Genomic DNA, 26,011 nt, shown 5'->3' with positions numbered 1-26,011 from the left:
GACTTGAGGGCAAAAGATCTCCATGCATGGGACAGGCTTGCTCTCCACTGTAGCAAATACTGATGCCTTGTTTTTGGGTGGTGGGGTCTCAGCAAAGCAGAGCATGCGCATGTTGGATCTCGCTGCTGTGGGCAGTGTGATCAGCAGATGCTGCATGCATTCCCTAGAACCCAATCTTTGTGCTGCTTTCCTGACACCCCACCACTGCAGATACTGGAGCCACCAGGGCCTCTTCTGCAGGCTGGATCCTGGTAAAGCAGCAACTCCCTTTGCAGCATGGCCCGGTGCAGGAGGGCTGCTCTCTGCAGCGTGCAGCCTGGCACCAGGGTGTTGCCTTTCGCAGTGAGATCTTTGCCAGCAGTTGCTCCCTGCAGACATGGTTGTGGTGTCTGTGGGATGCCCTTTACGTAGATCTGGGTTCTGTTGAGCCTGGGACCTGCAAAGCCTGAAGCTTATTTTAGAAAGATTTCTGGCACCCTCTGCAGTGACACAAACTTTGGCATGAGCTATTGGAAGTCGTTCTCTATGGTGCACTGTGAGTGGCTCAGGAAATTCTTCTGTGTCTTCACAATCATCTTTCCAGGGTTTGGGGGGCTGGTTCTCCCCTTGGAGGTGTATGTGCATAGCTGGGGCACTGCCCAGGCTGTGATGGGTTGCTGCCAGACAGAAGCACCGGGAGCAGTGGCATGGACACAGCTCCCAAGGGACACCCAGAGGAAAGTGTCCTTGCGTGTTGCAGGACAGGTCATTCCTTATGGGAATGGGACTGATCTGGCAAAAAAGAGGGGACAATGACAACAGATATGGTAGCACAACTTTTGGGAAACTGACTCCACCCATCAGGAGGCAATGACCACAGGGTTATGAACAGACTGTCGATGGCCTTGACTGGATTTCTATAGGGTAGTGGGCATATCACCAGCAAGTAGGAGAAACCTTGGGTCTTTCTGACCTCTTCTTAGGTGTTCCAATGGCCACAGCAGGTTTTCTAGGTTGCCCCGCTGTGTTTCTCTCCACAGGGTGCTGATGTCCTCCAAGTACTCAGAGGGTGTCACTGGACGGGTGGAGTTCAATGAGGACGGGGACAGGAAGTTTGCCAACTACAGCATCATGAACCTGCAGAATCGGAAACTGGTCCAGGTTGGGATTTACAATGGCAGCCATGTACGTACAGGCCTGGACAGGTTGGGTAGGAGGGACGTGTGTGCTGGGGTGTCTGCCTGTGGCCTCATGTCTATCTGGGATTGATCGCAGGTCTTGACCAATGACCGGAAGATTATCTGGCCAGGGGGAGAAACTGAGAAACCTCAAGGCTATCAGATGTCGACTAAGTTGAAGGTAACAGCAAATGTCATTAGGGGGCGGCAAGTGTCCTCAGCTCTCTGCATGCAGGGCTGTGAGTTTATCTGCCTCCCAGTTCCACTGATGTCTCTGCAGCTGTCAGCAGCGTTTGCAAACCCATGGCACCTGCCATCTCTGAGAGGATATAGCAGAACCACCTAGAGAAGGGACTGGAGGGTGTTCCTCACCTTAGGTGCAGGGCGAGTAAATGTTCCCTATGCCAAAGCCATGTGCCACTGCTGGGCTGAGTGGTCTCATGCTGAGGTGGCACCATGGCCTTCTGGCCATGCTTGCATGGAGAAGGTGGTCCAGCTCACTACCCAGGGGGAGATAGCTCTGGGTGGGGATGGAGACAAGCATGTGTTTGTGCTTCAACACACAGATCGTGACCATCCACCAAGAGCCCTTTGTGTATGTGAAGCCCACACAAGCAGACGGGACGTGCAGGGAGGAATTCACCATCAATGGAGACCCTGTGAAAAAAGTCTTTTGCACTGGACCCAACGAGACCATCCCAGGTAACTTGGTCTGGTGGTGAGTGCAGGGGCTCCCCCAGCCCACCCAGCTGATGAAGACCCATGAAAGGGTCCCCAGGGAGGGTGCTCAGTCACACAAGAGGCCCGGAGGATGAGGCACAGAAAGGTGACAGCACATTTAGCCCCTGGACACCCCGCATCAGCTCAGCCGCACAGCAGTGCTAGGGTAACTGGGCACTGGGATTCAGGTTTTTGACCCCTACAGATGACTTTCCTGCTGTCCCTCTTCTGGGTGGGCTCCAGGGCTGTTTGGGGGGTGCATCCCCTGTTTCTGTCTCCCGACATGCTCCAGTTCCCTTTGCCTTGATCTCAAGCAGAAGCAAGAATCATGAGGCACTGGTACTAACAGCATCAGTTTTGAACCTTTTTATTATGGAAAGCCTGTTTCAGGGTTAGGACTGAGCACCTGGCGGGCAGTGTGAGCTGCTTAGAAAGGCCAGGCTTGCCCAAACCCACCTGAACTGCATCACCTTGGCCCATTACACTTTCTTGTGCACAACTAGCTGCCCTCCTCAGCCCCGACCTGTGTCCTGGGCTGTGTTCAACATGATGGATTTCTGTTGGCCCTCCACCAGCACAGCCTGCATGCACCAAGTCCCCTCCATCCTCTGCAGTGGGCTGCTAACACCAAATCTCAGCCCCCCTAAACAGGGACATGGCAAATGAATGAGTCCTCATTGCCCCCGCCTGCCTTCTTCCCACACCAGTGTTTCCCTCCCACCCATGGGTGATGGAGGGAGTGGGACAGGGTGGTCAGTGGCAGATGGCACTGCCTGAATAACGTGATTACATTTCATATGAAACCAGAGCGATGCAGGGGACAGCCACAGATCCCACATGGGGTGCCTGGCAAAGGGCTGCCTCCACTTGCCCCCCCTCACTTTTCTCCTGCTGCAGGCCGCCCCACGGTGGCACTGTGCTGCTACGGCTTCTGCATCGACCTGCTCATCCGGCTGGCGGGGGTGATGAACTTCACCTACGAGGTTCACCTGGTGGCTGACGGTAAATTTGGTACCCAAGAGCGGGTGAGTTTGGGCAGCTTGCGATATCTCTACCTGTATCGTGTTGAAACACCTCCAGGCCCCTCTCCAGAGCAGGGATGGGGTGGGGGGTCCATGCAGGGCACCTGCCACGTGCTGGGGGGCCCTGGCTGGTGGGGAAAGGTGTCAGGGCAGTGGGCTGATCCTGCACTGGCTCTCTGGCAGGTTAACAACAGCAACAAGAAGGAGTGGAACGGGATGATGGGGGAGTTGCTGAGTGGCCAAGCAGACATGATTGTGGCTCCTCTCACCATCAACAATGAGCGGGCACAGTACATTGAGTTCTCCAAGCCCTTCAAGTACCAGGGTCTCACCATCCTTGTGAAGAAGGTATGGGCTGGGATGGGACAAAACTCAAACAGGGGAGGTTTCCCTTGCTCCCCATCTTGCAGACACATGCCTTGCCTGCGCTGTGCCCAGCTCCCCCGTCCGCTGGCCCTGCCCACCCCAGGGAAGCTGCAAATCCCAGCCTTTGCTGTGCACTGCCAGCCTCCACATTGCTGGGTTTAATGCTGGGTCTTGTCTCAGCCACCCTGAGCCTTCCTGTGAGGAGGAGGAGATTGGAGCAGGGCAGGGGCCCCTGTTGACTCCAGCTGGGCTGGCAAGGTGCAGGCATAGTGGGTGCCAGCACTGTCCCTCTCTCTCCTGTCTGCTAGGAAATCCCCCGCAGCACCCTGGACTCATTCATGCAGCCTTTCCAGAGCACGCTGTGGCTGCTGGTGGGGCTGTCTGTGCACGTGGTGGCAGTGATGTTGTACCTCTTAGACCGATTCAGGTGAGTGCGCTTTGGATTATCCAGGGGCTGGAGGGGACAGGGACATGCGCCTGGGAACTGTCATCTGGGTCCTGCAGTGTCTTGCACAGCCTTTGGGAGGCTCTTGCAGGAGTTAGTTCTCCTTTCTCTGCCCCACCAGCCCTGGTATGAGGCTCCTGGCTTCTCTGGCTGCTGCTGAGCTGAGAGATATGGATATGTGAGGTACCCAACACCTGGATTTGTGGGAATATGCCTGTCAGACTGGGTGCCACGTTGATGCTTGACCAAGGGGACTGTCAGCTCCTGAGTTAGTCCCCTTCCTTGAGCCCATGGCAGCTCCTCTGAAGGACGGGGAGTCTATCTCCCCTTTAACCTTGTGCCCAGAGGCTCTTGCCTGCAATCTGCAGGGACCCCTCCATGTTGCAGTGGGAGAGGCTGGAGCTGGCCAGGATCAGATGGTCTTTCTGGCCTGGAGAGACAAGTACCAGTGTGAGCTGGACAAGGTTGCAGATCAGCAGAGGGGACATGGAGGGCAGCAGGACACGAGAGGTGAAGAGCTGTCTGGGGCATAGGCGCAGTCTGTAGGGATGAGTGATGTAAGGCTGCACCAGGACGCTTGGGGCACAGCAGAGCCCCCGGAACCAGGATAAGTGACATCAGAAGAGTGCTCTGTCTTGTTTTCCAGCCCGTTTGGCCGGTTCAAAGTGAACAGCGAGGAGGAGGAGGAAGATGCCCTGACCCTCTCCTCAGCCATGTGGTTCTCCTGGGGAGTCCTGCTGAACTCTGGCATCGGAGAAGGTGAGTTACAGCGTGCAGTGGGGCTGCTCTGCCCTGCGGGCCCGGCCCTGAGCCGGGGGAACACTGTGCTGGGGGAGAAACCCTTACTCTCTTCCACTGCCTCCTGTCTGTGGCAGCGCTGATGCCCTCAAGCACCATGAACGGGTGCAGCTCTTGTCCCTGAGCCTTCCCTGCAGTGGGCTGGTGTGGGATTTGGTGATGGTGCTCCCTGTGCAGACCATCCTACCACCTCTCAACATCAGGAGTGGGAAACGGATCCTTCTTGGGCTGCTCCTCCTGCCCAGAGTCACCCATTAGCCCAAGATGAGACACATCACTCCCTGGAAGGAGGCATGTGTTTTTCTTGGTGTGCACAATGCAGGTTCTCCTTGCATGGCTGTTAGCAAAGCAGATAGATGGGGCACACCTGCAGCTGCTGTCAGTCTCACGCTGGATGGATGTGGCTTTGGTGACCCAGCCAAGACCTTGTCACGCCAGTCTGATCTCACCTCTGTTCCTCCAGGTGCTCCCCGGAGTTTCTCTGCCCGTATTCTTGGCATGGTGTGGGCCGGCTTCGCTATGATCATTGTGGCTTCATACACTGCCAACCTGGCAGCCTTCCTGGTGTTAGACCGGCCTGAGGAGAGAATTACGGGCATCAACGACCCCCGGGTAATGACCCCTCACTTATTTTGTCCTTCCCTATCCACCTCTAGGCAGAGATGCAGGAGATGCTTCCAGTGGGTACCTCCTGGCTCATGTAACGTGGCTTGTAGTAGCTGGAGCTCTGCTTTCACAAGGCTCTGGGTCTGTGCCAGGGGGTCAAGCCCCAGGTAGCTCTGCCTGGGGCTGTTGCTGGTGGGTCTGAACCCCTGTGCTGAGTGGGAGTAGGTAGACATAGGGAAGGATCAGCATATTGTCCAGAAATAGAACGTACTCAGCCAAACTGCCTGCCAGTTCCTGGAGAGCCTGTACTAACCAACGAGGAAACAATTCATTATAGATGAATTATAACTAATGAAATTGTCCCTGCGGTGCAGTCAATACTCTCAGCAGATACCAGCATGCCTCAAACCCATTTCCTGCTCTGGCAAGGACACAGCCACAGCTTATCAGCTCAGGCATGTCGGAACATACCCCACAGCAGGACTGGCCCACAGCATCCCACACCCCACTGTGTCCTCTGCCCACAGCACTGCCAGCCCCATGGCATCCACAGGCCTCCTGCATCCTCAGTGCCACAGTGCCCCTGTCCCATAGCATCCTCTGCCCCAACACCAGAGTATCCACTGCCCCATGGCATCTTCAGCTCTGCTGAGAGACTCAAGGTCTTCTCTGAGAAACAGGTCCCTGAAAGGGATGGGAAATTAGGAAATGTGGCTTCGGAGTGAGCCAGTTTGGCTGATAAAGGACAGGAGAAATAGGAGGTCTGGCCTTGCCTTTCAGCTGCGCAACCCCTCTGATAAGTTCATCTACGCCACGGTGAAGCAGAGCTCGGTGGACATCTACTTCCGACGGCAGGTGGAGCTGAGCACCATGTACCGGCACATGGAGAAGCACAACTACGAGAGCGCTGCCGAAGCCATCCAGGCAGTGAGGGACAAGTGAGTGCAGCCAGCGCCTTGCCTGGCCATGCCGGGAAGATTTTTGGGGGGTCTGCAGTCTGGTGGAGCAAGTCGGGCTGATGCAAACCTGGAGGGAGGTGCAGTCAAAGCATGGCTTGAGGAGACCTGCCTAGTCCTAGAGTGTGCTAGGTCTCTGGATGGGGAAAGACACAGTCAGACCCCTGGCCATGGCCTCCCTTTCTGGCCCCTGCGCTTGCTTCTGTGCAAGGCTGTGTGGCTCCAAGTCCCATGTAAACCCCTCACTCTCCTCCAAAATTTTGCCTCCCAGCAGCACTGACACTGCTGGGAGGAAGGTGATGCTAATTAGTGCTTAAATTAGGGCTGGGAACACCCTCGCTGCTCCCAGGGTGGCTGCAGACAGGCTGGGCCACCTATCCTCACCTGTCTGTCCTCTCCCGGTGTCCAGCAAGCTCCATGCCTTCATCTGGGACTCAGCGGTGCTGGAGTTCGAGGCCTCTCAGAAGTGTGACCTGGTGACGACAGGGGAGCTTTTCTTCCGCTCCGGCTTCGGGATCGGGATGCGCAAGGACAGCCCGTGGAAGCAGAACGTCTCCCTGGCCATCCTCAAGTCCGTACATGGCTCTCAGCACGGGGCTCGCCCCAAACGCTGCATGTGTTAGCACGCAAGTAGCCTTGTGTCAGGCACCACCAACCCCACCTCCAGCCCTCTGCAGGGACAGGCTCTGGGGGCTGCTATGTCACGCTTGATGGAAGGGACATGCCTGAGTGACCAGGGTGTGCACCCATGGTCTCCACTCCAGCTCGCAAGGCTGGGGTGCAGCATGGAGCTGGAGGGAGGGCAGAGCAGAGCAGGGCAGCGGTGGCGAGCAGGGGCAGAGGCAGAGCTGGCAGGGAGCAGTCCTGTGAGCAGGGCACAGGCTGCAGCAGCAGGCAGGGTGCTGCCGTGTGCCTGCTGCTCCCTGCGAGCTCAGCCTGGCCGATTGCATTGTGCTGCCCTGGCCTGGTCTTCCAGGGGCTTTTCTTTCAACTCTGGTGATTCCTGTTAGGCAGAGGTACGTCAGGACCCCTGCTGAGTACAACTAAGGCTTTTATACCAGAATTATCCTGCAGCATGGGATGCCACAAGTCAGTCTGATAATATGGGTAAAAAGGGATTTCCCTGTATGAGTTTGGAAACACCACAATCATTGCAGACAGAAGAATGTTGTGATGGAGTTACAGGCAGCAGGGAAGCAGCAAGTGGAGGGAGGGAGATATGTGAGATTAATTTTACAGAGGGACGGAGCCAGAAGCCACCAGGGTCCTGCCCAAGATGCAGAGATGAAAGGCCTGAGGGAGAGCATGGACAGGTTGGGAACAACTCAGGCAGGACCCAGGGTATCACAGGGAGCCAGAGCAACCCATCTGTGGGGTGGGTGACAATGGGACAGTTGAGATTTGGGACAACAATGCGAGGAGCCTGAAGAGGCAGCAGGAGCCCTTGGTGTCCAGCTGGGAGAGGATGGGGAGGCCCAGGGCTACAGATGGCCCAGAAAGGTGGTGGAGACGTGCCAGGAACAAGAGGGAGGAAACTGCAGGGGGACCCGCGGTGGGACATGTGCTCTGTGCCCACCTCCATCCCCAGCAGCTGTTCAGGCAGACATGGGCACTGCAGGGACATGGTTTGTTAGTTCTCAAGCTGTGACACCAGGCTGTCAGGGAGTCCCAGCCCTTGCTATGCACAGCAGGGAGCTGCCAGGCAACAGTTTTGCCCCTACCCTGATCTAGAGGGGGCTGGTGATCATCAGAGTATGGGGTCCAGCATTGCCTGAGCTCCCAAGTAGCTGTGGCAGATGGGGGGATTACGCAGGAGGGCAACGGGGACATGGTTCATGTCAACTCCTTGCAGCCTCCCTCCCGGTGCTACCCACACCCATCAGCTCCATCCCTCCCCTTGGGAGCCAAGCTTGCACATGGCTCCCTTTGGCAGCAGCCGGGCAGCTCTCTGGCTCTCAGTCAGGGCCAGCGGCACCTGGCAGCCGGGGATGCTGCTGGCACTGCTGCGCTGTGGCTGGTGCAGTGGTAGCTGTGCACAGGGCAGCGTGCACATGCAGTGTGGACACCCACTGCAGACAGACCACACATACACATATATCCTACGCAAAAGCTGTGCGTGCACATGCATGTGAACGGGTCAGCCAAGTGTGCACACACAAGTGTGCGCACACAGACGTCATCGGTTCGTGTGTTTGTAGGCTGCAGGCAAGCACAGCGTCCTAGGATGGAGAGGAGAATGTGCCCCAGCATGTGCCCAGCGAGTCTCCAGTGACTACTCTGTCCTGTCTCCTTGTGCTTTCAGGTCCCACGAGAACGGCTTCATGGAGGATTTGGACAAGACTTGGGTGAGGTATCAGGAGTGTGATTCCCGTAGCAATGCCCCAGCAACACTCACCTTTGAAAATATGGCAGGTTTGTTCTGCAAACCTCTTTCTTCCTCTTCGCTGGGTAGCCTGCTTTCGCTCAAGACATTCTCCTCTCCGGGGCTCTCCTTTCGGGCCAAAGCTCTGCTTCTTCTGGGTTTGTGCTTTCCTAGCGCTGGGAGGCTGCTGTGCTAGGCTCCAGTCCCACCTTGCCCAAAACAGCTCCGCAAAGTTTCCCCCAACTTCCCCAGGGTGGCTTTCTCATCAGTGGGGATGTCCTGCTTTGAACATTGCTCACCTCCCCCTGCTCTGGCCAAACTACCGCTGTCACGGTGAAATCAGAGCTGTCACCAAGGCAGACAGAGGGGAGCAGCAGCTCGGGGGAGGTGAGAGCGGCTGCAGAAGCAAGTGAGGACCCTGCTGCAGGAGGGGGCTGGGGGTGAGGGGTGGCCCCCAGGCCTGAACAGAGTGTCCTGGCTACCCTGAGTGGTGGGCAGCGGACAGGAGGAGGAGAATCAATACAGAGGAGGGTTTCTTTGTCCCTCTTTGCACAGTCTGCAAGTTCCCCCAGATGGGCTCTCCCTTTGCAGTACTGTGATGCTGCTGGTCCTTCATCCAGCCAACGTGGCGATGAGGGGTGTCTGATGGGACCCCATCCTTTCTAGCACCGCAGGCCAGGGCAGAAGCACTAAGAGAAGGAGCGCTTTGCTCCATCTCCTCAGGACACCACTCCAAAAATGTCAGCCCCAAGGGTTTCTGCTGGCTGAGGGCAGCACAGAGGGTTCTGTGCATGGCTGTCCTTCCTGATGGGAGGAATGGGAGCCCCAGAGCTGGGTTTCTGGTGCAAATGACCCTTCAGCCCCAGGGGATGGGGTCTGCCCTGGTGCTCGGTGCAGCACCCGACATGCCGTGCCTGCCCCAGCATCACTGCAGTGTGGCCGGTGCCCCGTGTCCGACCAACAGGAGCTTGCACAGACATCCAGCACCCACCACCTTTCTGCCCATCACCACAGGTCCCCAACCTGCAGCGCCTGCCCCGCTCTGCTGGGTTCCCCTCCCTGGCCACTCCAGGACTGCAGGGGGATGGTGGGGGGCCAGGGGGACCCTGGGTTGTCAGATGCTCCTGTTGCTCAGCGTGATACAGAGGAAATGAAGTGTCATGGTGCAATTTCCATTGCCCCCTGTAACTTTCCTGCTTATTTCAGGTGTGTTTATGCTGGTGGCTGGAGGTATTGTTGCCGGGATATTTTTAATATTCATAGAAATAGCTTACAAAAGGCATAAGGACGCGCGGAGGAAGCAGATGCAGCTGGCGTTTGCAGCCGTTAATGTGTGGAGGAAAAACCTGCAGGTAGGACAAACCGTTTTTAGAGCAAATCTCCAACAGGTGCGTTTTCCATTCCTTCACCAAATCAGCGAATGTAGAGCTGTGAATTGGCATGGGGCCCTCTGTCCCACATCCCACAACCCAGTAACTCCAGTCAGGTGTTACTGGGTGGCTAGCAAGCCATAGGGTCCCTGCTTTGTCCCCAGGAGCTGACCTTGGTTGTTGCTGTCTCTCCCGGGAGGTGTTGTACACAGCTCCAACCGGGACAGAGACCTGGCCCAAATGCCCCAGTGGTGCTTGGGACATGGACTTTGCTCTGCTGGGGACCACGTGCCGGAGCCACATCCTGCCCTGGCCGAGCAAGCGGTGCTGGCGTGGCTCCATTTGCAGGGGCGCAGCGTGGTTCCAGCCGTGCTCACCAGCACATGGGAGGGTTGACGTGCTGCCGCTGAGCATCCCTGCCCGGTGCGTGCAGAAATGCTCCACGGATGGTTTCCATCGCCTCCCCCTCCCTGCCCACTCCACGGGGGTGCAGTAGCCCTCATTGCACCCGGGACTGGCTCCAAAAAGAGGTGGTGCGTGCTCTTGTCCTTTGCAGACAAGGACCTCTCCCCAGGCGGGGCCAGCGATGTCAGTGCCCAGGCTCCCCTGCGCCCCTTCCCCGGGGCCTCTCCGCAGCCTGTCCCACCCCTGAAACACCTCCGTGCTGCTCAGGTGGGGGAGCCCGGGGGGGATCGGTGGCGCCTGACAGTGACACTGAGCCATGGGCATGTCTGTGGGCCACCAGCCTCACATTTCCCTTACCCTGTTGCTTTTGGGGCTGAGCCCCACGGTGCCCCTGAACCCCAGTTTAGAGCGGCTGGAGGCTCTCTCTGAATCACCCGAGCTGTTTTTCTTCCTTGGGGAAGCAAACTGGCGTTCAAAGAGCAAAAGATCCTTTAGGCGACTAAAGGACACTGCCGTTCACAGCAGAGCCAGTGAATGAAAGAGAGAGAACGAGGCTCGGGCACCCCAAAAGGAGCCCGGAGCGGTGGCCCTGGGGGAGCAGCGCTGGCTGGGGCGTGTGGGGGGCTGCCCGGGTGGAAGCCCCTGCCCGAGAGCAGCACGAGGCTGGGCTGCTGTATCCTGAGAGCTCATGGGGTTCAGTTCACTGATAAGAGTCTTGGAAAAGTCATTTCTCAATTTTTTTTTCCTTTTTTTAATTTTTTTTTTCCTTTGCTTCCGAAAAGCAGCAGCACCGAGGGGGTTAAGGCTGCTGGGACAGAGCACACTAGTCGCACTGCCATTTTTCACTTGCCAACCTTCTAGAAAATACTGCACTGGGTCCTTGGGCAGAGTCTGTGGGACTGAGAGCAAAGCATGCTGCCCTGTGGGGGTAAACAGCCTCATGGTAAAGAGCCGTTTGACATTGTAAGACTTTTCCACAGGAGGAAACGTCAGAGCACTAGTATCTGGTACATTGCTAGAAGGTAGGCAAGTGGAAAGATTTATTTGTTAAAACAAACAAACAAAAATAATGGTTTTTGGGGTCACAGTTTTGCCATGGCTATTTCCTGAGATGCCATGGAAGAAAAAGACATTTCATTCCATTCATCTTGCTTTCCTTTCCGTTTGTGCATGTCCGCAAAAGAGAGAACTGAGAAGGAGGAGCAAATGTATCCCCGAGCATGCTCTACGCACCAGCGGGATACATTTTGGTTACCCCCGTGCGGTAGCAGAGCCAGACCTGGTCACTCCGTCCCCCGTCGGAAAGGTCACACTCATTGGCACGAAAGCAATTGGGGAGGACTCGTTCTCAGCGCCCGCCGCCGAGCGCGGCCGGTCCCCACGGCTCGCTGCCCCCGCACCATGGCGGCTGGTGCTCCCAGCCTGCGCTAACCAGGTCCGACTCGCTAACTCCAATGCCTACATTTTTCAGTTCTGTTTCTCTTTGAGTTCATCCTGACCCCGATGACATCATAGCGCTAATGCTTTGCCTCCTCCCTTTCTTTTCCTTTATTTTTTCCTTTTCTTTTTCTTCCAGTTTCTTTTTATTTTTCTTTTTTTCTAACCAGTTTTACTTTGAGCGACAAAAAAAACAATCCACCACCAACAACCACGTTCGGCTTTGCACAACTGCATCATTTAAATTTTTGAATACATTTTTTTACAGATTATTCATACAATGACTTCTCTTTCAATGCAGTCCTCTCTCTCTCTTGTGGCACTAGGATTCAGCCTCAGAAAAGGCCCTGAGCCAATTTTCTCTTTTTTAGCGGTAGGCGCAGCATCTCACGTCTCGGTCTAGCCAGGCTGGCGGTGGCAGCGAGGGGCAGGGTGCCAGGCAGAGCATCCCCAGGAAGGCAGGTCAGCCGTGCCGGCCTGGACACAGACACCCAGGAGCACAGGGCATCTCCCCAGAGGGGTTTCCAGCACTCCAGACGCGAGGCCGGCCCCGTAGCTGTAGCAGTTGGTGGCCATCCCATAGCCGTGGGTCACGGTGGCCCCTGAAGGACTGGGAGTGACAGGACACCTCCAGTAGCTTTCTCACCTAAATGAAGGACATGACACGGGGCAGTATTCAAATAGATTTAGCGTTTCCAACAACACACTAGAGATCTAATCACTTATACATATTCATTTTAGGATAGAAAAAGTGGTAGAGCAGAACCTGACCCTAAAAAGAAAGCCACTTTTAGGTCCATCACCTCCACCCTGGCCTCCAGCTTCAAGAGACGTAGGTCCTCCAAGGATACGGTAAGAGGAAGAAGAACAATTCTGCCCTCTCTCTTTCTCTCTCTTTCTCTCTTCTGCCATCCCATCGACTGCCACACACCCATCCCGAAGCTGCCAGTGTACATGCATAGCTCATGTTCGTCACCAGTCAGTCAGTCAGTCAGTCATCCCGCGTACCTTCAAGGATGCTGGGATCCTGGAGGGCAGGCAGGAGGCGGCTTGGAGTCCTGTGATGAGTTGGGAGATGCAACCAAGTTTTTGTTTTGTTTTTTGTTTTCTTTTTGCCTGGATGATTTCTGATGTTCCTCTCTGTGCTTCGCTCACCTTAGCGGTGCTGACCTCTTGAAAGCGATGACTTTTTGTTTTTTTTTTAATTATTTTTCTGTTCCTGAGTGTTCCTGTACCTGTTTGTCATTGTATGCCTAAAAACTATCACCTCAGTTTAATTTGGGCACCGTGTCACCTCACCGAGAGCCATGCGTGTCCCATTCTCTACATGTGATTTTTGTTTGTGACGATTAGCATTCGGGACGTAGTCTTCGGCACAGGAGTGGCAGCTGTCTCTGGTTACTGTCAGCAGTAACGCAGCTCTAGAAAAGAGATGCAAAGGCTTGAAAGAAGAGGTTGTTAAAGACCTAACCTTGGTTCAAACTTGTGCTTTCCACCTTGGAGTATAACTGCTCTCACGTAATCAGAGAAAATTTCCAAATCGCTGCTTCTAAAGCCAGCTGTTTCCAAATGTGCAAATGTGTCTGCTCATGCTGGAGCTTCAGACACTCTTCAGCGTCAGGTTGGGCTGTTGGTCTGTCGGACTGAGCCATGTCCCTCTGCATGTTGCCGTCTGTTGTATGACACTCTGCACTGTGGCTACTCTGTTGTCTCGTGTGGCAGCGGCGGCTGCGTTTTGTTGCCCGACCTCCCGGTGCGACGGGCTTGCCGAAATCGCCTCCCCGGGGTGACCGGCGGGTTTCTGCCCAGGGTTGCTCAGATCAGGTTCCCCACCAGGCTGCCCAAGGCATGGCGGGGACGGGGGGACAGCGGTGTGGGGAGATGTGGCCCCCAGCATCGGGGTGGCCTGTCCCCAGCTGCAGCTCGGGGCGCCTCGGGGAGCAGCATGTGATATCACAGGGGGTCTCGGGGCCACAGCTCTGTAGGCGAAACGGAGGCGGCTGCCTTTGACACCAATGCAGGCTCCATCCTGAGAAGCTCCTGGAGCACCCCTGGGACACAGCCCTGGGGACAGCTGAGCCCTCGGCCAGGCTCTGCTGCCACCATCTCACACAAAGTGCTGCTGTTGCTGTCACCTGGAAACCTGGTAGGCACGAGGTGGGGACCCACGCTCTCCCCACTCATCCTCCATAACCAACAGGGAATTCAGGCATCCCTGTCACCTCCTGTGCTGCTCCCATGCCCCTTGAGCAGCACCTTGTCCTGGTGATGCCCCCGTGCCTGGGATCCCCCATCTGCACCTCTGCACCCACCGAGCAGCATTGCAGAAAAGTTGCAGGTTGTGTCTTGGTGGCCTGAGCCCTGAACAGGGTAGGGAGAAGAGAGCTGGGGTGGGTGATGCAGGGATGAGAAGATTGGAAGAGTGAGAAGGTGGAGGGGAAGGTGGGATACACAGAGAAAAGGGAGAGAAAAAAATGCAGAAAGAGCTGTCAGGGGTGACCATCAGTGTGTCTCAAGCAGACACCATGGTTTTTAGTGTTTGAGCCACTCCATGATTAGGAAATCAAGGGGTCCTGTCCTGGGAGATCAGGAGCATCATGGTGAAGCGGGCACCTCAGGACACCAGCACCCACTGTGGGCACAGGAGAGGGGGAGAACCCAGGAACAACGGGGTAGCCCTCCCACATCGCTCTCTCCTTGGGGATGCATCCTGGGTCTGGTCCTGCTCCATGATGTGACATCCATGCTACCCCACACCACTCCACAGCGCTCTCTGCCCCGGGGTAGGAGCACTCCAGTGCCCCTAGCTGGCCAAATCCTGGGGCCGTCTGCACCAGAAGTCCCATGTACAAGCAGTGGGCCCATGCTCTCCCCTTCCCTGGTCCAGTGGTGACCAGTGCAGCCTGGGACTCCCATGCTTTCAGCCCTGTCCACACTCTTCTTGGCACGTTGCTTATGGGCAAGTCACGGAGGAAGATGGTCCCCCTCATCCCAGAGGATGGCCCCCGCTCTGGGGGCAGCTGCATCTCCAGGGCAGCTATGGGCAACAATGCTCTGCTGCCCGGGAGCCTGTCAGAGTCCACTGCCTGTCATGGGTTGACACAGCTGGGGTCCCAGGACACATTCCCCAGTGAATCAGACTAGATGGGTAAAGAACAGGGGCCAACATCCAAGCCAACAGGGCCAAGATGGAGGCTAGCAAACCAAGGTCTGCCTACTGCAGGAGGCCCATGGTGACACAAGCTTTGTCGTGATGTCGGGCAGACCTGCTGGTTGCTCTGCAGGGTGAGCAGCCAGCAGGAGGGTGCTGCCACCCGCTAATGTCACAGCCTGCTATTTGGTGCCCTCCGCTTCCAGGCAGCAGCCCTGGCTCAGAGACCCCAATGCCCTCCTGCTGTGGAAGGCCCCATGAGTACATAGCATGCGGGGACACGTTGCCTGGGGTCCTTGTAAAGATGAGAAAGCAGAGAGGTGCTCTGTTTCATGATGCTCGGCAGAGCCATGGGCCCACACCAGGTCTCAGCTGGGCAAGGCTTGAGAGCCCATGGGGCTGGAAGGCCAGGCTGACCCCAGCCCCATGGGCTCTCCTGGCTAGTAAGCGAAAGACGCAAACCTGGTGGCCTTGCTTCTTTCCCTTTTCGTTGTCGGGAGTTTTAAAAATGGATTCTGCTCTGCAGCCCTGCAGAATGGTCCCTCAGGAGTGCCAGAGAGACAGGCTGGCACCATGGAGCCAAGACAGCCCTGGGAAGCTACCACCCCACTCTGAACGTCCTAGCGCCCACCATCACCCGAGCTGCACAGCCTCTCCGCGGCACATCATCCCCACCGCCCCAGGAGGAGATGCATGTGTTCCCCATAGGCAGCTCCTGCAACTCGAATAGCACTCGCAGAGCTGACGTACTGCCATCCATCGCAGCCACCCACGATACTGCAACCCCACAGAAGCCATGTGAGACGCATAAACCACACAAACACCTTCCGAGCCGGCACATTTCGTACAGACACGTAACGAGGCGCACAGACCCCTTAGCTTCCCCCCACCGCAGCTGCCATCAGACCCCGCGGAGCCACGCTGCCAGCCCGCGGGCGTCCCCCCAGACACAGCATGACACACGTCCCACGTCACCGCAGGAGAGGGCCCGGCGCTGCCAGGCGATGCTCACCCTGCAGCCATGGGGATGGTGCCAGAGCTGGTCGAGAACCCAGGGGGTTCATGGAAAAGGTCACCTTTTCAGTGAAGGATCAGCCATCCCAAAGCCAAACGCTTCTTGGCTGAAAAAGAACCTAGTTTTTGGCCCAAAAGAACCAAAAGTAGGTCAAAGACGACTATTTTTTTTTTTTAAAGGAAAGTTGACATTTTCTACAGCAAGATTGCATTTAGCTGGAATCGTAATTTTTAATTGAAAACAAATAAAACCAAACAAAAATGAAAATTCTTCCTGAAAATCTTCCACCAGCCAGGGACTACCATATGAGCCCAGATTAGGTTGAAGTCATTTTTAAAGACATATTAATTTCTTGTCTATATTTTCTTCCTGGTTGTCATTTAAAGTTTTTGGTGCCTTCACTTCACTTCCATACCTTAACATGTTTGAGTCTCTTCTACGGTTAATATTGATTAATTTCTTGGCTTTATAATGTTTGGTTTGGGGATAATTGCACCATCCCTGTAACATAATTTGCCCTAAATTACTGATATGTGCTTTTAGCATTGGTTCTACTTTAACATAGTTTTGATATGACAATTTTCTTGCTTTTTTTTCTTTTCCTTTTGCTTTTGTTTTTTCATTTTTATTATTAAAAATTGCATGCATGAACTCTACACAAAAAAAAAGAAAGTAAATGAGAATGTTACCCTGTGATAACTCTGTGATTGGAGGAGATATGCTTTTAAATCAAAAGCCATGCTCTTGTATTTTAATTTTGCTGGCCAGATTCCCCACTTCGCTTGGTTATTTTAGCATTTCCCACCCCCGGAGCTGTGCAGAGAGGCCAGAACGCCCCCGCCTGCCCTGCTAGATCCCCAGCTTTGCAGCGCAGTGGCGCACACACACTGAGGCACACGCACGCACACACACACACACACACACACACACGCACACGCACACACACACACAAACACACACACACACACGCACACACACACACACACACACACACACACACACCTCTTTCCCCGGCCGCTTGCGTCAGGCAGGATATTTAACAAAGGACCTTTCTTCTGCCCGTTCCTTTTTGTATCTCAAGTTCCTCCTTCTTCTCCACCAGTGAGTCACCCAGCCTCTCCCCTTTCCCTGTCACCTCTCCTCCCCGTGGGAATCGAGCCACATCCCACCAGTGCACACCTCCCGCCTGTTTTGCTATGGAAAGTCTGCATTTAGCTGGAATCCTAGTTTTTTGCAAGGAGGGCACTGTTGCACCCATTTTGGGGAGGGGGTCTTTTTGGTGGGCTGATGAATTGCCACAAAAAGCTCCCCCTCAGGGCGGCAGAGTGACTTCGGGATTGCCTCGGTCATTCCCTGTGCAAACAGGTGACGGCCAAGGTGTTGCCACTTAGCACAGCAAGGCCATGGCAAGGCGTTGCTCAGAGGCTCCTTTTTAACGTCAGCCAGTCCCCTAAATGAGAGATCCCATGAGATGCTCCCCTGGTGTCAGCACGTCCCCGGCACATGCACTGGCGAGATGGGACCGTGCTGCTCCCACCCCTGCCCCAGCAGCTCCCACCGAGGGCTCCTGGGGAAGCACAAAACTGGGCACAGCAGGGCAGCCCCGGGGACCCCACGCAAAGCTCAGGGGGACCCCAGGCCTCCCCGCGGCAGGAGGCAGGGTGTAGGGCCACACAAGGTAGCCACAGTGCCAGAGCCACCAGCAGCACTGCGGGGTCCACAGTCGCCACTGACCAACGCAAGTCGGGTAAAATCTTGTCACCTAGGAGCCCCCCAGGAACCCAGAGAAACGGCAGCCCTCCTGGGAGCCTGGTGCAGGAGCCACTGGAAAGGGTCCACATGGCAGCACCTGATACCCACCGAGACCCTTTCCTGCCCTGGCACAGGTTCAGGTCCCCAGACAGCAGTGCAAGATGCTCCGTGCCAGCCGCTCTCGCAGCGGGGCTGGACAGGGCTTCCAGGTCAGTGTTTGGAGTCAGGACAGTGGAACTGGGAGAAGAAGGGAGTATGGAAGGAGGAAGGGAGACAAGAACTGCCCGGTTGTAAAGCCCTGCCTGGGGAAGAAGGACTATTTTTTTTTCCTTGCCCGTTGAAGGCTATTTCTGCTCTGACCATTTGCTTGCTGATGGAACTGCGGCTGGGGAGCATTTGCCAAGCCCCCATCCGCAAGAAACGCAGAACCCCAAATCCAGGCCACATGCTCAAAACATGCTGTATTTTCACATTAGCAATTGACGCCACGTTTTATTGCAAGTCAGCCACACCGCACATCTCACCTGCATGACAGGATAGCCAAAGCAGAGTCATTCAAGCAGGGAGGTGAAACGCCCTGGCCTCAAAGCACAGCTTGATCTGGCACGAGAGAGATGCTGAAACCCAGCCAGACCCTCCAAACACAGGTTCAGCCGTGGGTTGGGCTGATGAGTCACAGGCTCTGTCTTGTAGCTCTCCCAGAGCAGAGAGGGACTCACTCCGCAGGCGACGTGGCTGCCGTGCTCCGCACGGGCTGTGCCGCGCTCCCGGGCGTCCTCCCTGCCCAGCCGTGGGGTGCTTGGAGAGTGTCTGCAACGACCTCTGCACAAGCCCAGATTGTACTGGGAAGGGGACCCCAGCCAGCAGTAGGTTTTGGGCTGTTGCATCACCCGTGAGAGATTTCCTGTAGGGACACATAGGGTGTAAGTAGAGGCGGGGGCAAGTGCCAGAACTGCCTAACGCTTCTTTCTCCTTGTCTGTGTCTTTGTGTGTTGCAGCAATATCATCCCACCGACATCACTGGCCAGCTCAACCTCTCCGACCCCTCAGTCAGCACTGTGGTGTGACCTTCTCCCCAAGGGCCATCAGTCCTTGCCCAACACAGTCGGAAGGCACAGCCAGGATTGCCTTTCAAGGGACACTGATGGGTTCTTCTGGGTGAGATGGGAGGAAAGCATCCTTCATCCATACACAGTGACTTCATTGTATATCTCCCCTCCCAGGCCTGCTGCCATGCTCGTGCCCCAGAAAGCACGGCAGAACCAGGACACGGTTTGGACTTCACTGTACAGAGATAATTGCTCCCAACCAGTGCTGTTGAGAATCAGTATTGCCACTGACTGGCTATGTGCGAGGGGAAAGGACTTTGAAAGGCACGTGGCGCCCGCTCTCCTGCACCAGCGGGGAAGAGGTGGTGCCAGGCTACAAACGTGCTCCACTTTGCAGGCTTCAGGCTTCTCAGCATATCTACGGCCCCTCAGACATGTGCTCCGTGTCTCCCACCACCCCAGAGGGTTCCAGTGTGATGTGCTCGTGGTCCTGAGTGGCTGAAGCAGCCAGCACGGTTCGGCAGGTTGGACACGTGTTCCTGCTGTGCTGAGCAGGGACTGGAAGATGTGTGCTCTGTTCCTCGCTGGGGGATGAACCCCCCTGTTCCTCCTTTCTGTCAGCCTGTGCTCAAAGCTCATGACTACAACTCGGCTCCTGTACGTGGTCTGTTTGTGGCAGGAGAGCTCCCAGCCCTGCAGCCCACGCTCCTGTGCTAAGCATGGTACTCTGGAGGTCATAACATACTGTCAGCCAAGATTCTGGCTCCCCATGTGTCCTCTCCTGCACAGAAGACATCCCCAAGGCCTGGCCATGGCCAGCATGTAGCTCTCACACCACGGCTCTCCTGATCAGGAACATCTCCATGAGGAATGGCTCTGGGCATTTGCGTTGACTTCTAGACAAGCTCCACACTGCCTCAGCACCAGCAATGCAAGGAGAGATGCTGCCGCCCGGTCGTGGTTTGCCATGTACTGCTGTCTCTGCAGTGGCTGCCCAGCCTGCCTGCAGCGTCAGGGACTACAGCAGGCGGTGGCAGCCTCCCTGCCTCACTCACCTGCGGTACGAGCTTGCCAGCTCATGTGGCTGCATCTGCCTGACCCTGGAGGCGTGGAAACCAGACCCCAGCTCAGGAGATGGGAACCAAATGAGACGGGCTGACACTGTTACTCCCCACACCTTCCTCCCTTCAAGCCTGTGTGCCCATGCACCAGCATCCCTGAGCACCCTCCCTGTGGATGCTGTGAGCAGGTGCAGATACATCAGATTCGGGGAAGCATCTGGTAACGACCAGGCTGGTGATGAGCAGCTACAGCATGTGCACAGGCAACATCACATCCTGCCTCCTGCGAAGGCACAAAACTCACCTGCTAGGTGGTACCGAGCCCCAGCAGCATGAACTGCCTTCTCCTTGACCCAGCCAAGCAGAAGGGGCTTCTCCCTGAGGGTCTGCAGCCTTTGCAGGCAGGATTTTCAGATGGCAGCTGAGGTCTGTGAGCATCATCCCACTGACTGCAGTGGCTCCATCAAGTTCATCTTGCTCCAGCTGAGAAATTGGACCCATTATACTTTATACGTCAGTGTAACATTAATACGAAGTTTTTGCAAGAGCTCAGTAAAGTCTAGACTGGATCATGAAGTGGTTTATTTCAGTGCTGTGTGACTCTTTCCATCTCTGCCTTCTGGCAAATCTGGCAGGGAGCCCTGTGCTGAATCAGAGCCTCACCCAGCACTGCTGTAGGTTTTGTAAACCATAAAAGTTGGGGGACTGGGAGGGATGGACAAACAGCAGGGAGAAAGGCTGCAGGGAAGACGGGGAGGGAAGGGCATCACCATTCCAGGACAGCCTGAATGGCCGGTGTGAGGGAACAGGCCTGGCAGCGGCAGGCCGGGGACAGTCCAAACTGTCCAAATGCCAGCATTGTGCCAGCTGGCTCTCCCCCATCTCTGTCCAGGTGAAAACCAGCCCCTGGCACTGCTGTGCACCCCAGCTCTGGGGAGCCAGCACGGGGCAGCTCCAGTGGGGCTGGCGTTGGGAACAGAGGAGCGAGCACAGGGGTGAAGGCACCTGAGGAAGACCCTGCACATCAGCCCATCCTAAGTAGGTGCCCTGAGGGATTTGCAAAGTGCAGTTCCTCTGGGCAGAACTGAAGCCACATCTCTCATTCACAGCGTGCTCCCCGTGTGCTGAGACCACCAGCCCAACCTCCATGGGGCCCTCAGCCTCAGGACGACTGGGGAGGAGGAGTGGGCCTCAGGTGCCCACACAAGATGACAAGTGAGGTCCTAGCGCCACATGGGAAGCCCAGGCCTTCTTGGGAAGGACTGAATGCTGCCACTAGAGAAGGTCTGGGAGAGCTGGGATTGCTTCTGGGAAAGGCGCCGTGCAAGGGGCTGGTCCTCCCAGAGGTCCTGCTGCTGTGCCGGGTGCAGGGCTGGTGGCGCTGGAGGAGCTGCTGCTTGCACCAGCTCCCCGCAGCCCTCGCACCCCTCGCTGGGGAGAGTCACCGCGGGACGAGACAAGCGGGAATTGAGCACTGCGGCAGCACGCTGGGTTGGTTTCTCTCTTGAAAATAAAAATGGGAGCAACCCACAACTGAGGTGACATTCGGTTTATTCTCTGCATGATTTATTTAACCCTTTCCGAGAACTTGCCAAAGGATGTATTGACTCCTGCCATACCCCTGACTTGTCTCACAGCTCTTAGAATATAATCATAGAATCATTTTGGTTGGAAAAAACTTTCAAGATCATCAAGTAGGCTACCTCTAGCAATGAACCATGTCTCTAAGAGCCTCATCTACACATCTTTTAAACACCTCCAGGGATGGTGACTCCACCACAGCCCTGGACAGTCTTTTCCAGGGCTTCACAACACTTTTCAGGAAGAAATGTTTCCCAATATCCAATCTGAACCTTCCCCGGTTGAGGCCATTTCCTCTCATCCTATCATTTGCTACTCAGGAGAAGAGACCAACACCCTCCATGCTACAGCCTCCTTTCAGGCAGTTGTAGAGAGCATGGGCAAGAGATTGAGCAAACGGGGAGGCTGGTGGCCACAGTCATCATGGCTCTTACCGTCTTGCAATGGGTAAGAACTCATGCCAGAAAGCGCTGTTGCTCCTCCTTCTGTCACTCCAGCTTGTGCTTTCCTCTGGAGCACAGCTGCAGCTCCTTTCAGGCCGTCTCCCTGTACACTCACTAAACATTTACATGCGATGCCGGGGAGAAATGCTTCCAAGGGAAAGGCAGGAGGTGGCAGGGCAGGAAGATGCAGGGGCAGCCCCTGCCCCTTTTCATGGACGATGGGAGGTGAGGCAGCAACAAGAGCTGCAGGCTCTGTGCTGTAAACCCACATGGGCTTTTTTGTCCCCACTCCCATCACTGAGCTAATCGCAGACCTTGGCCTTGGATGAGCTTCAGCCCATGCAAAAAGCTGTTGGGGGAGGAACCCTTGTCTGCTCCTTTGCCAAACCACATCAGCTCAAGGCTTTGTCTTTCCAACCCTCACCCTAAGCCTCAGCCTCAGCCTAGATCTTGGTGGTTGGTTGGCTGGGTCTTCTCAGCACAGCAACCCTGTCTCAAGGGAAAAAGAAAATACAAAACCAAACTACCGAAGAAACATTTTGCAACCTGCCCTGTCCTTGAGCAGCACATGGAGGCACCTGGGGCTCTCTGAAAGTCCCATGGGGGCTTTGGAGCACCCCAAAAGCACCCAGAGATCCTCAGGTGCACCAAAAGACACACTGAGAGGTCTGGGTCACACCAAAAGGCACACCAATGCCTGTCAGGACACAAGAAAGCCAAACAGATGGCATTTGGATGCACAAAAAGCCAAGCCAAGGGGTCTTGAGGGCATGGAAAGACACACTGAGGCTGCTGGGGCTGCTGAATGCCAGATGGGGAGGACTGGGGGCACCAAAAGGCCCAGGGAGGGCTTGGGGGCAAACCAAGAGGCACATAGAGGTTCCTGGTCTGCAGCAAATGGCAAATAGAGGTACTGGGGTGCACTGAAAGGCACCCAGAGGAATACGATGTGTCCTGGGATGTCCACAGGGGATCCTGGACTGCACCGAAAGGCACACAGGGGTACACAGTGCATCCCGAAAGGCACACTGAGAGAGACCCTGGGGAGCAGATGTGCCAGGACAGGGTGAGCCGGAGGTGAAGGGGTCTGCAGGTCTGGGGGTGTCCTGGGGGACCCTCCCAAACACAGACAGCAGCTGGGTCAGACCGAGCTGCTCCCACCAGCAGTGGGGCAGAGGGAGCTTGGCATTATCTCAGGGGACCCCAGGAGGAGGGAAAAAAGTGAGTTCCAGAAACAGAGCATCCTCTCACTGGTCCACAGGGAAATGTTCTCAACAGGGGGTGCAGCCAGCTGGAGAAGGGCATGGACCACTGCCTGCCCAGGGCTAAAGTTTGGTTGCCCTGCTGCAGTGGCCCCTACAGACATGGGGTCTCCTCCAGAAGTGGGGTTCCTTGCACAGATGGTGGTAAATGACTACAATGTAACCCATGAAGATGCAGAAGAAGATGCTCGCCAGGAAGGAGAATGGTCCGATGATCAAGAAGGTGATGTAGTGCCGGACAGACAGTGGGACCTCCTGGCACTGCCTGAAGGACTCGTTTCCGAAGGCCATGATCGGATACCTGTTCAACTGCTCCGGGACTCTGCAGAGGAGTGAACTCTTATCTGGAAGAGAAAAGCAGTGCTGATGGGCACGCTGGGCAGCTGGGACAAGGCGGGTGTCAAGCACAGAGAGGATGGCAGGTCTGTATGTGACAGATGGGACCAGGGCAGGACAGGGACCAGGCTGGCCACGATCACCCAGAGCAGGGTAAAAAGAAGGGCAGCAGTCAGCGTTCAGGGCTCATCTATGTCCTGCGCCCTGGGGAGTGGGATGGGATGGTGAGGTGGGCATAGTGCTGGAAGGGGCACTGGAAAATGGGTTTGGGGCAGGATAGGATGGGGTAGGATGGTAGATGGGACAGGTAAGGTGATGGGCCTGATTTCCAGGGGACAGACGTGGGCAGCAGTGAGCAGCCAGTCTGGAGATGCCACAAAAGGTCCCAGCCAGCACAAGGGACCCAAGCTAGAAGGAAGCAGGAGTGGGTGGCAGCAGAGGAAGAGACACCACTGGCAGAGTTGTCTTTCACCCAGGTTCGTGAAGGAAGGAATTTAGGCTCAAACCCATGTTCACAAAGGCACTGGGGCAGGAGTTGAAGGCACTGAGCCCTGGCTAGGTCAGCAGTGATGCCCACCGTGACACACAGTTTAATTGTGCCCCCTCAGGTGCCCATTGCCCTCACCACGGCAGGACTGGTGCCACTGCTGGGGACAGCACTGTCTGCCTGTACAGGCAATCTCTGCTGGAGACCAAGGACCAAGGGTTGGCACCAGTGACCAGACCCAGGGGTGCATCCATCCAAGTAGGATACTGCCATGGTCTCAGGACAGGTCCCGGGGAAGCTCGCTTTACCCTGATGGGCATCAACTGCACAAGTCCACAGTCAGCAGGCATCCACGTGCCGAGTCCTGCCTCAGCACCAGTGGGGTGACCAGCCACTGTGGAGCAGGTGGGGGGCTTTGGGACATGGTCCTCCGGGCACTCACCTTGCACTTTCTCCTTGTTGTGGCTGAGCCAGCGCCAGAGGGGCAGGATTTCACAGCTGCACGCCCAGGGGTTGCCCCGCAGGAGGACGGCTTGCAGCTGGGGCAGGGCGTCCAGCACGGCTGGGTCCAGTTGCCCCAGCTTGTTGCTGACCAGGTTGAGCGTGGCCAGGCTGGTGAGGGGCAGGAAGGTTTCGGGGCTCAGCGTGGTGAGGTGGTTGCTGCTGAGGTCCAGCTCCTGCAGCGCCCCAAGCCCCAGCAGCGCCCGGCTGTGGATCATCCCCAGGCGGTTGTGGGACAGGCTGAGCAGCTGCAGCCCGGGCAGGGCGAGGAAGGAGCGCGGCCCCAGCACAGTGATGAAGTTGTAGCCGAGCCACAGGGTGCTGGTGTTGGCCGGCAGGCCCTGGGGCACCTGGCGGAGGCCGCGCTCGCTGCAGTCCACCTCCTCGGCAGAGCAGCGGCAGACGGCAGGGCAGGCTGGCGAGGGCAGTGGGTGCAGGAGGAGCAGGACAAGCAGGCCGGCCAGCACGGGTCTGGGGGCCCCCCAGCAGCCCATGGCTTCCCACCGAGGCAGCAAGGAGTCCCTGACCTCCAGTCCCAGGATTCCCCCACGGACGGGATCCCTGTGCCTGTCGCCTTGCCCAGCCACCGTCCCTGCCCGGCGCCCTCGGTGCCAGGTGCTGGGCAGCGCTGGCTGCAAGGGGAGCAGGGGGACACGCTCGGCTCCGTCCAGCCACAGCGTTGCCCCCGTGCCGCTCGCCGCCACCCTCCGTCTGCAAACCCGGAGCAGGCTGTGCTCCCAGCCCAGTTTTTCTTGGGGTGGAGCTGTACTTTTTCAGCAAATATTTTTGCAGCGATGCCTTCCCTGGCAAGGTGTGGAGCTGTGCCCTTGTTCCCTCCCTCTGCCAGGCACTGTTCCAGCCAGGTAGGCAGCCAGCTCTGCATGGCCTGAGATTAACTGCTTGTGTGCGCTGCAGGCTGAAGAAAAGCAAAGCCAGACCCATCTCTTGGCCTCCATCATCCCCACAGGGCACCCTCCATGGGTATGCTGCCTCACCAGCCATGTACGAACAGCCTCTCCTGGTGTATGGACCTAGAACCCTCATAGCTGGCTGGGTTAGGACAAAGTTTGAATTGCATCATCAAAAGGTCTAACCCCACCTTCTGTACTGGCCCACCATGCCCAGAGGTCCTTGATGGGAAGCTCTGCTGGGAGCCATGGACCACCTCACTGAGCCCATCTTTTGGCCAGGTTCTGTTTGCCCCTAGCATGACAACACAAGCCACACCAAAATGAGGAAGGTTGGGATGTTAGTCCCATGGGCCGCCCAGCTCCTCCCCAGCAGGATCACAGGTCTGTGTGCACACAGGGGGACACCCAGGAGCCCCCACATGAGAAGGTGTGGGAAAGGTGAGCTTGCTGGGCTACAGCCACCCAAAACTTGTTTGCCCTTGCCCTGGTACAGCAGCTCCAGTACAAGAGGGCTCAAAGTCTGCCCCCACCCTGTTTACACTTGCTCCAGTCTCAAAGCTGCCTGCAGCAGAAGGTTGGAGATAAGAAGGGTCATCCCCCAGCACCCACCATCCCTGGCAGAGCTCAGGGGACACAGGGGGACCAGGGGACATGGCTGGCAGCACCTCATCCCACTCGCAGCCCAGAGCAGGGACCTGGAGCAGAGACACCATCCTCCACCCACACCCTTGCAACTCCTGTCCCATTTGGGATTCCAGTGGTCATGGTCATGGAGAAATCATTGGCACCTCTGCCCCATGGCCAAAGGGCTGGAAGGG

The 26,011-nt window shown here is 56.4% G+C and overlaps 2 protein-coding genes across 15 annotated transcripts in view; one reads left to right on the top strand and one right to left on the bottom strand.

Annotated features, from left to right (window-relative positions):
* GRIN1 (glutamate ionotropic receptor NMDA type subunit 1) overlaps positions 1–20,248 on the top strand; it is a 39,380-nt gene extending 19,132 nt beyond the window's left edge. For 2 of the 14 annotated variants that reach the window (XM_071817348.1, XM_071817347.1), the window contains 15 exons: positions 1,020–1,164; positions 1,255–1,338; positions 1,724–1,859; positions 2,775–2,902; positions 3,083–3,247; positions 3,574–3,692; positions 4,357–4,469; positions 4,972–5,120; positions 5,895–6,052; positions 6,480–6,641; positions 8,373–8,482; positions 9,639–9,784; positions 11,391–11,642; positions 12,386–12,496; positions 15,322–16,545. In XM_071817348.1, coding sequence (XP_071673449.1) covers positions 1,020–1,164; positions 1,255–1,338; positions 1,724–1,859; positions 2,775–2,902; positions 3,083–3,247; positions 3,574–3,692; positions 4,357–4,469; positions 4,972–5,120; positions 5,895–6,052; positions 6,480–6,641; positions 8,373–8,482; positions 9,639–9,784; positions 11,391–11,642; positions 12,386–12,496; positions 15,322–15,525 — 2,182 coding nt within the window. In that variant the 3' untranslated portion in view covers positions 15,526–16,545. Of the gene's footprint in view, positions 1–1,019; positions 1,165–1,254; positions 1,339–1,723; positions 1,860–2,774; positions 2,903–3,082; positions 3,248–3,573; positions 3,693–4,356; positions 4,470–4,971; positions 5,121–5,894; positions 6,053–6,479; positions 6,642–8,372; positions 8,483–9,638; positions 9,785–11,187; positions 11,230–11,390; positions 11,643–12,385; positions 12,497–15,321; positions 16,546–18,560 lie in introns of those variants that run through there. The other 12 variants (XM_065853830.2, XM_065853829.2, XM_071817349.1 and 9 more) reach the window with 9 other exon arrangements.
* Positions 20,249–22,373: 2,125 nt separating this feature from the next.
* On the bottom strand, positions 22,374–24,966 carry LRRC26 (leucine rich repeat containing 26). The gene is made up of 2 exons (XM_065853508.2): positions 24,224–24,966; positions 22,374–23,302 (listed from the first exon to the last, which is right to left on the bottom strand). Exons 1-2 carry the CDS (start codon positions 24,774–24,776, stop codon positions 23,022–23,024), a joined length of 834 nt encoding a protein of 277 aa, XP_065709580.2. The 5' UTR covers positions 24,777–24,966; the 3' UTR covers positions 22,374–23,021.
* Between the last annotated feature and the right edge of the window lie 1,045 nt (positions 24,967–26,011).

Source organism: Patagioenas fasciata, chromosome 20 (genome assembly GCF_037038585.1).
Source record: "Patagioenas fasciata isolate bPatFas1 chromosome 20, bPatFas1.hap1, whole genome shotgun sequence".
Classification (NCBI taxonomy): domain Eukaryota; kingdom Metazoa; phylum Chordata; class Aves; order Columbiformes; family Columbidae; genus Patagioenas; species Patagioenas fasciata.
The sequence above is the reverse complement of the archived record's forward strand: the minus strand, read 5'-3'. Positions and strand labels throughout refer to the sequence as shown.